At 35.1% G+C, this 9508-nt stretch overlaps 1 protein-coding gene across 2 annotated transcripts in view; it reads left to right on the top strand.

Annotated features, from left to right (window-relative positions):
- Positions 1-1898, top strand: part of LOC149806964 (prolyl 3-hydroxylase OGFOD1-like) — a 64865-nt gene extending 62967 nt beyond the window's left edge. For both annotated transcript variants that reach the window (XM_089960159.1, XM_089960160.1), the window contains one exon: positions 1736-1898. In XM_089960159.1, coding sequence (XP_089816285.1) covers positions 1736-1882 — 147 coding nt within the window. In that variant the 3' untranslated portion in view covers positions 1883-1898. The remainder of the gene's footprint in view (positions 1-1735) is intronic.
- Positions 1899-9508: the final 7610 nt, after the last annotated feature.

Raw genomic sequence — 9508 nt, forward strand, 5'->3', positions numbered from 1 at the left:
CGAGACAGTTCATTTGGCTATATTCCACAATCAGTAACTGGGAATCTGCCACTTTGCCATGCTGTGCCATATAGCAGGTGTGCTGCAATATGGTATGCAGATCTAATCAGCTGATCCATCCATTTTGCCACATGGACCAACTGAGCTAACTGTTGAGCTTATAACTGGGCCATCTATTCAGTTGAAAGCCAAGCCAATTGGCCAGCTTAAAACTGGGCCATCCATTCAATTGAAAGCCATGCCAACTTTTGAGCTTATAACTGGGCCATTCATTCAATCGAAAGCCAAGCCAACTGTTGAGCTTATAACTGGGCCATCCATTCAATCAAAAGCCAATCCAACTGGCCTGCTAGCAAAAGGGCTGTCCATCCAGCTGATAGCCAAGTTGACCTGCCAAAACACAGCAATTAATACTGGCAAGACAAATCATGGCACTTGACTTGCCGATATTGCAACTGCATTCACAGTTCTTTTCTTGACCATGGTAGAGGTAGGATGCTCAGCATTGCCTCCACCTAGTACCTATTCTTCTAATGTTAATGTGATCAGAGATTTTGATCAAAGGTTAAAGCATATTTTTGAGTAAATTATGTTTCTCTGAGAATGCTTTGTTGATCGCATTGTATTACCATTAAACCTGTTTCTCCAAAATGTTTTACCTGATAAAATATTTAACCCTACCACACCTACCTGCAAATGCAAGGCTCCTTGTTGAGGTATTGCTTCAGCTAAAACTGTGTAAAGAACCATAGCCACCTAGCTGTGGTAAGGGGAAGATATGAAAAGAGTTTCATCCTCTCATCTGTATGGCAAAGATGAAAAACAATCGTCTTTCTGAGATTCCTGGATTCAAGAAGTAGTTGAGGCTCTGCCTAATGTTAATGTAATGGGGAAATTTTCTCAGAGAACATAATTTGCTATAAAAATCACTTTTTTCAAATTTTGTGACCTCACCTTGGTAGGCAGGAGAAAAAAAATTGTCACTGAATTTGATTGATTGATGCACTGCTTAAGCCTGTCAAATTTTAATGGAAAATATGATATAATTGATATACATTGAACTTCCATTCATTGGTACAGATTTATTTAATGTGCCTTCCAACCTGTCTATACTGGAACATGTGAATATGCTTCAATGACAAGGTTTTCTATTTGACATTTGTATCTCATAAACTGTAGCTTGGGGTATCGGTTGATATGTGGGCTTGAATTCTGATATGCTTTACAATGCTAAACAGATTTGGGTCACAGTAGCTCACATTTCTTCCACCTTGGACCTGGGGTGGCTGAGTGGTCTAAGGTGCTCATCTTTACAGGTCACTCAAAATCTCACCTCTGTGTGAGTTTGAGTCTCGGTTTGACCATGTGGGTATTGAGAAAGCTTGCCAGTAGCTTTCTGTGACTCCTCCTGGGTTCTGCCTTTGCCAGATATATTGGCCACTGAATATGGTCATATCATGTGCTGAAAATGGCATTAAACCAGACAAAACCAATTACTTAGAGCAATTTGATCACAAGTTCAAATTTTATTCCTTATAATTGTGCGACTGTGGGTCCAGATGAGCCCAAAACAAAATTCCAAATATTACTGTACTGACGTAAATACATGTGACTGTTCAGTGCAATTTGTAGTAAAACAAAATTTAAATTTAGGAGGCATTGTATTCTTTAATATTGTCCTAACTTTATAGTTCAGTTCTATATTAAAGACTAGTTCTTTTTTCTTTCTTTTCAGCTGTTGACAGTTTGTCCATCCCCGAATTCTTTAGCGCTGATATATCGTGATAAAGATTCATTGAAATTTGTGAAGCATGTCAATGACCGAATTCGTCAAATACCAGATCGCCAATTCTGTGATGTATCAGCTGTATACTATGAATAAATTGATAGTTTTACAATTTTGTTGTTGTTGTGAATTTCAGTTATTTTAAAAAGGTGTCTGGATGATGTAGTGCTATACACTAGCTTTGCCATTCTGAGGTGCTAAGTTTGATATCTTGATTTTTATCTGATTATTGGTTAACCTTCCATCAGTCTGAGGAAAGGTTAAATCTTTTAGTTGCTGTTTTCTTTTGAGTAAATGGAGATTTTTTCAAAGAAAGATCTCCATTTCCTGACTAAAAGGATCAGAGTGATTTTGTTTACAATTACACAATGAACTTTCCTGACTAAAAGGATCAGAGTGATTTTGTTTACAATTACACAATGAACTTTCCTGACTAAAAGGATCACAGTGATTTTGTTTACAACTACACAATGAACTTTCCTGATGCAAAGGATCAGAGTGATTTTGTTTACAACTACACAATGAACTTTCCTGACTAAAAGGATCACAGTGATTTTGTTTACAATTACACAATGAACTTTCCTGACTAAAAGGATCAGAGTGATTTTGTTTACAACTACACAATGAACTTTCCTGACTAAAAGGATCACAGTGATTTTGTTTACAACTACACAATGAACTTTCCTGACTAAAAGGATCAGAGTGATTTTGTTTACAACTACACAATGAACTTTCCTGACTAAAAGAATCACAGTGATTTTGTTTACAATTACACAATGAACTTTCCTGATGCAAAGGATCAGAGTGATTTTGTTTACAACTACACAATGAACTTTCCTGACTAAAAGGATCAGAGTGATTTTGTTTACAACTACACAATGAACTTTCCTGACTAAAAGGATCACGGTGATTTTGTTTACAACTACACAATGAACTTTCCTGACTAAAAGGATCACAGTGATTTTGTTTACAACTACACAATGAACTTTCCTGACTAAAAGGATCAGAGTGATTTTGTTTACAACTACACAATGAACTTTCCTGACTAAAAGGATCACAGTGATTTTGTTTACAATTACACAATGAACTTTCCTGATGCAAAGGATCAGAGTGATTTTGTTTACAACTACACAATGAACTTTCCTGACTAAAAGGATCAGAGTGATTTTGTTTACAACTACACAATGAACTTTCCTGACTAAAAGGATCACGGTGATTTTGTTTACAACTACACAATGAACTTTCCTGACTAAAAGGATCAGAGTGATTTTGTTTACAACTACACAATGAACTTTCCTGACTAAAAGAATCAGAGTGATTTTGTTTACAACTACACAATGAACTTTCCTAAAGCAAAGGATCAGAGTGATTTTGTTTACAACTACACAATGAACTTTCCTGACTAAAAGGATCAGAGTGATTTTGTTTACAACTACACAATGAACTTTCCTGACGCAAAGGATCAGAGTGATTTTGTTTACAACTACACAATGAACTTTCCTGACTAAAAGGATCAGAGTGATTTTGTTTACAACTACACAATGAACTTTCCTGACTAAAAGGATCAGAGTGATTTTGTTTACAACTACACAATGAACTTTCCTGACGCAAAGGATCAGAGTGATTTTGTTTACAACTACACAATGAACTTTCCTGACTAAAAGGATCAGAGTGATTTTGTTTACAACTACACAATGAACTTTCCTGACTAAAAGGATCAGAGTGATTTTGTTTACAACTACACAATGAACTTTCCTGACTAAAAGGATCAGAGTGATTTTGTTTACAACTACACAATGAACTTTCCTGATGCAAAGGATCAGAGTGATTTTGTTTACAACTACACAATGAACTTTCCTGATGCAAAGGATCAGAGTGATTTTGTTTACAACTACACAATGAACTTTCCTAAAGCAAAGGATCAGAGTGATTTTGTTTACAACTACACAATGAACTTTCCTGACTAAAAGGATCAGAGTGATTTTGTTTACAACTACACAATGAACTTTCCTGACAGAAAGGATTGGAGTGATTTTGTTTACAACTACACAATGAACTTTCCTGACGCAAAGGATCACAGTGATTTTGTTTACAACTACACAATGAACTTTCCTGACTAAAAGGATCAGAGTGATTTTGTTTACAACTACACAATGAACTTTCCCGACGCAAAGGATCAGAGTGATTTTGTTTACAACTACACAATGAACTTTCCTGACTAAAAGGATCACGGTGATTTTGTTTACAACTACACAATGAACTTTCCTGACTAAAAGGATCAGAGTGATTTTGTTTACAACTACACAATGAACTTTCCTACTAAAAGGATCAGAGTGATTTTGTTTACAACTACACAATGAACTTTCCTGACTTAAAGGATCAGAGTGATTTTGTTTACAACTACACAATGAACTTTCCTGACTAAAAGGATCAGAGTGATTTTGTTTACAACTACACAATGAACTTTCCTGACTAAAAGGATCAGAGTGATTTTGTTTACAACTACACAATGAACTTTCCTGACTAAAAGGATCAGAGTGATTTTGTTTACAACTACACAATGAACTTTCCAGACGCAAAGGATCAGAGTGATTTTGTTTACAACTACACAATGAATTTTCCTGATGCAAAGGATCAGAGTGATTTTGTTTACAACTACACAATGAACTTTCCTGACTAAAAGGATCAGAGTGATTTTGTTTACAACTACACAATGAACTTTCCTGACGCAAAGGATCAGAGTGATTTTGTTTACAACTACACAATGAACTTTCCTGACTAAAAGGATTGGAGTGATTTTGTTTACAACTACACAATGAACTTTCCTGACGCAAAGGATCACAGTGATTTTGTTTACAACTACACAATGAACTTTCCTGACTAAAAGGATTGGAGTGATTTTGTTTACAACTACACAATGAACTTTCCTACTAAAAGGATCAGAGTGATTTTGTTTACAACTACACAATGAACTTTCCTGACTTAAAGGATCAGAGTGATTTTGTTTACAACTACACAATGAACTTTCCTGACTAAAAGGATCAGAGTGATTTTGTTTACAACTACACAATGAACTTTCCTGACTAAAAGGATCAGAGTGATTTTGTTTACAACTACACAATCAACTTTCCTGACTAAAAGGATCAGAGTGATTTTGTTTACAACTACACAATGAACTTTCCAGACGCAAAGGATCAGAGTGATTTTGTTTACAACTACACAATGAATTTTCCTGATGCAAAGGATCAGAGTGATTTTGTTTACAACTACACAATGAACTTTCCTGACTAAAAGGATCAGAGTGATTTTGTTTACAACTACACAATGAACTTTCCTGACGCAAAGGATCAGAGTGATTTTGTTTACAACTACACAATGAACTTTCCTGACTAAAAGGATTGGAGTGATTTTGTTTACAACTACACAATGAACTTTCCTGACGCAAAGGATCACAGTGATTTTGTTTACAACTACACAATGAACTTTCCTGACTAAAAGGATTGGAGTGATTTTGTTTACAACTACACAATGAACTTTCCTGACGCAAAGGATCAGAGTGATTTTGTTTACAACTACACAATGAACTTTCCTGACTAAAAGGATCAGAGTGATTTTGTTCACAACTACACAATGAATTTTCCCGACGCAAAGGATCAGAGTGATTTTGTTTACAATTACACATTGAACTTTCCTGACTAAAAGGATCAGAGTGATTTTGTTTACAACTACACAATGAACTTTCCTGACTAAAAGGATCAGAGTGATTTTGTTTACAATTGCACAATGAACTTTCCTGACTAAAAGATCAGAGTGATTTTGTTTACAACTACACAATGAACTTTCCTGACTAAAAGGATCAGAGTGATTTTGTTTACAACTACACAATGAACTTTCCTGATGCAAAGGATCAGAGTGATTTTGTTTACAACTACACAATGAACTTTCCTGATGCAAAGGATCAGAGTGATTTTGTTTACAACTACACAATGAACTTTCCTGACTAAAAGGATCAGAGTGATTTTGTTTACAACTACACAATGAACTTTCCTGACTAAAATGATCAGAGTGATTTTGTTTACAACTACACAATGAACTTTCCTGACTAAAAGGATTGGAGTGATTTTGTTTACAACTACACAATGAACTTTCCTGACGCAAAGGATCAGAGTGATTTTGTTTACAACTACACAATGAACTTTTTCCTGACTAAAAGGATCAGAGTGATTTTGTTTACAACTACACAATGAACTTTCCTGACGCAAAGGATCAGAGTGATTTTGTTTACAACTACACAATGAACTTTCCTGACTAAAAGGATCAGAGTGATTTTGTTTACAACTACACAATGAACTTTCCCGATGCAAAGGATCAGAGTGATTTTGTTTACAACTACACAATGAACTTTCCTGACTAAAAGGATCAGAGTGATTTTGTTTACAATTACACAATGAAATTTCCTGACTAAAAGGATCAGAGTGATTTTGTTTACAATTACACAATGAACTTTCCTGACTAAAAGGATCAGAGTGATTTTGTTTACAACTACACAATGAACTTTCCTGACTAAAAGGATCAGAGTGATTTTGTTTACAACTACACAATGAACTTTCCTGACGCAAAGGATCAGAGTGATTTTGTTTACAACTACACAATGAACTTTCCTGACGCAAAGGATCAGAGTGATTTTGTTTACAACTACACAATGAACTTTCCTGACTAAAAGGATCAGAGTGATTTTGTTTACAACTACACAATGAATTTTCCTGACTAAAAGGATCAGAGTGATTTTGTTTACAACTACACAATGAACTTTCCTGACTAAAAGGATCAGAGTGATTTTGTTTACAACTACACAATGAACTTTCCTGACTAAAAGGATCAGAGTGATTTTGTTTACAACTACACAATGAACTTTGGTGATGCAAAGGATCAGAGTGATTTTGTTTACAACTACACAATGAACTTTCCTGACGCAAAGGATCAGAGTGATTTTGTTTACAACTACACAATGAACTTTCCTGACTAAAAGGATCAGAGTGATTTTGTTTACAACTACACAATGAACTTTCCTGACTAAAAGGATCAGAGTGATTTTGTTTACAACTACACAATGAACTTTCCTGACTGAAAGGATTGGAGTGATTTTGTTTACAACTACACAATGAACTTTCCTGACGCAAAGGATCACAGTGATTTTGTTTACAACTACACAATGAACTTTCCTGACTAAAAGGATCAGAGTGATTTTGTTTACAACTACACAATGAACTTTCCCGACGCAAAGGATCAGAGTGATTTTGTTTACAACTACACAATGAACTTTCCTGACTAAAAGGATCACGGTGATTTTGTTTACAACTACACAATGAACTTTCCTGACTAAAAGGATCAGAGTGATTTTGTTTACAACTACACAATGAACTTTCCTGATGCAAAGGATCAGAGTGATTTTGTTTACAACTACACAATGAACTTTCCTGACTAAAAGGATCAGAGTGATTTTGTTTACAACTACACAATGAACTTTCCTGACTAAAAGGATCAGAGTGATTTTGTTTACAACTACACAATGAACTTTCCTGACGCAAAGGATCAGAGTGATTTTGTTTACAACTACACAATGAACTTTCCTGACTAAAAGGATCAGAGTGATTTTGTTTACAACTACACAATGAACTTTCCTGACTAAAAGGATCAGAGTGATTTTGTTTACAACTACACAATGAACTTTCCTGACTAAAAGGATCAGAGTGATTTTGTTTACAACTACACAATGAACTTTCCTGACTAAAAGGATTGGAGTGATTTTGTTTACAACTACACAATGAACTTTCCTGATGCAATGGATCACAGTGATTTTGTTTACAACTACACAATGAACTTTCCTGACTAAAAGGATTGGAGTGATTTTGTTTACAACTACACAATGAACTTTCCTGACGCAAAGGATCACAGTGATTTTGTTTACAACTACACAATGAACTTTCCCGACGCAAAGGATCAGAGTGATTTTGTTTACAACTACACAGTGAACTTTCCTGACTAAAAGGATCAGAGTGATTTTGTTTACAACTACACAATGAACTTTCCTGACTAAAAGGATCAGAGTGATTTTGTTTACAATTGCACAATGAACTTTCCTGACTAAAAGGATCAGAGTGATTTTGTTTACAACTACACAATGAACTTTCCTGATGCAAAGGATCAGAGTGATTTTGTTTACAACTACACAATGAACTTTCCTGACTAAAAGGATTGGAGTGATTTTGTTTACAACTACACAATGAACTTTTCTGACGCAAAGGATCAGAGTGATTTTGTTTACAACTACACAATGAACTTTCCTGACTAAAATGATCAGAGTGATTTTGTTTACAACTACACAATGAACTTTCCCGACGCAAACGATCAGAGTGATTTTGTTTACAACTACACATTGAACTTTCCTGACTAAAATGATCAGAGTGATTTTGTTTACAACTACACAATGAACTTTCCTGACTAAAAGGATCACGGTGATTTTGTTTACAACTACACAATGAACTTTCCTGACTAAAAGGATCACAGTGATTTTGTTTACAATTACACAATGAACTTTCCTGATGCAAAGGATCAGAGTGATTTTGTTTACAACTACACAATGAACTTTCCTGACTAAAAGGATCAGAGTGATTTTGTTTACAACTACACAATGAACTTTCCTGACTAAAAGGATCACGGTGATTTTGTTTACAACTACACAATGAACTTTCCTGACTAAAAGGATCAGAGTGATTTTGTTTACAACTACACAATGAAATTTCCTGACGCAAAGGATCAGAGTGATTTTGTTTACAACTACACAATGAACTTTCCTGACTAAAAGGATCAGAGTGATTTTGTTTACAACTACACAATGAACTTTCCTGACTAAAAGGATTGGAGTGATTTTGTTTACAACTACACAATGAACTTTCCTGATGCAATGGATCACAGTGATTTTGTTTACAACTACACAATGAACTTTCCTGACTAAAAGGATTGGAGTGATTTTGTTTACAACTACACAATGAACTTTCCTGACGCAAAGGATCACAGTGATTTTGTTTAGAACTACACAATGAACTTTCCCGACGCAAAGGATCAGAGTGATTTTGTTTACAACTACACAGTGAACTTTCCTGACTAAAAGGATCAGAGTGATTTTGTTTACAACTACACAATGAACTTTCCTGACTAAAAGGATCAGAGTGATTTTGTTTACAATTGCACAATGAACTTTCCTGACTAAAAGGATCAGAGTGATTTTGTTTACAACTACACAATGAACTTTCCTGATGCAAAGGATCAGAGTGATTTTGTTTACAACTACACAATGAACTTTCCTGACTAAAAGGATTGGAGTGATTTTGTTTACAACTACACAATGAACTTTTCTGACGCAAAGGATCAGAGTGATTTTGTTTACAACTACACAATGAACTTTCCTGACTAAAAGGATTGGAGTGATTTTGTTTACAACTACACAATGAACTTTCCCGACGCAAAGGATCAGAGTGATTTTGTTTACAACTACACATTGAACTTTCCTGACTAAAATGATCAGAGTGATTTTGTTTACAACTACACAATGAACTTTCCTGACTAAAAGGATCACGGTGATTTTGTTTACAACTACACAATGAACTTTCCTGACTAAAAGGATCAGAGTGATTTTGTTTACAACTACACAATGAACTTTCC

The sequence above is a fragment of the Sinohyriopsis cumingii genome, chromosome 1, assembly GCF_028554795.1.
Source record: "Sinohyriopsis cumingii isolate HCF-2022 chromosome 1, ASM2855479v2, whole genome shotgun sequence".
NCBI lineage: Eukaryota > Metazoa > Mollusca > Bivalvia > Unionida > Unionidae > Sinohyriopsis > Sinohyriopsis cumingii.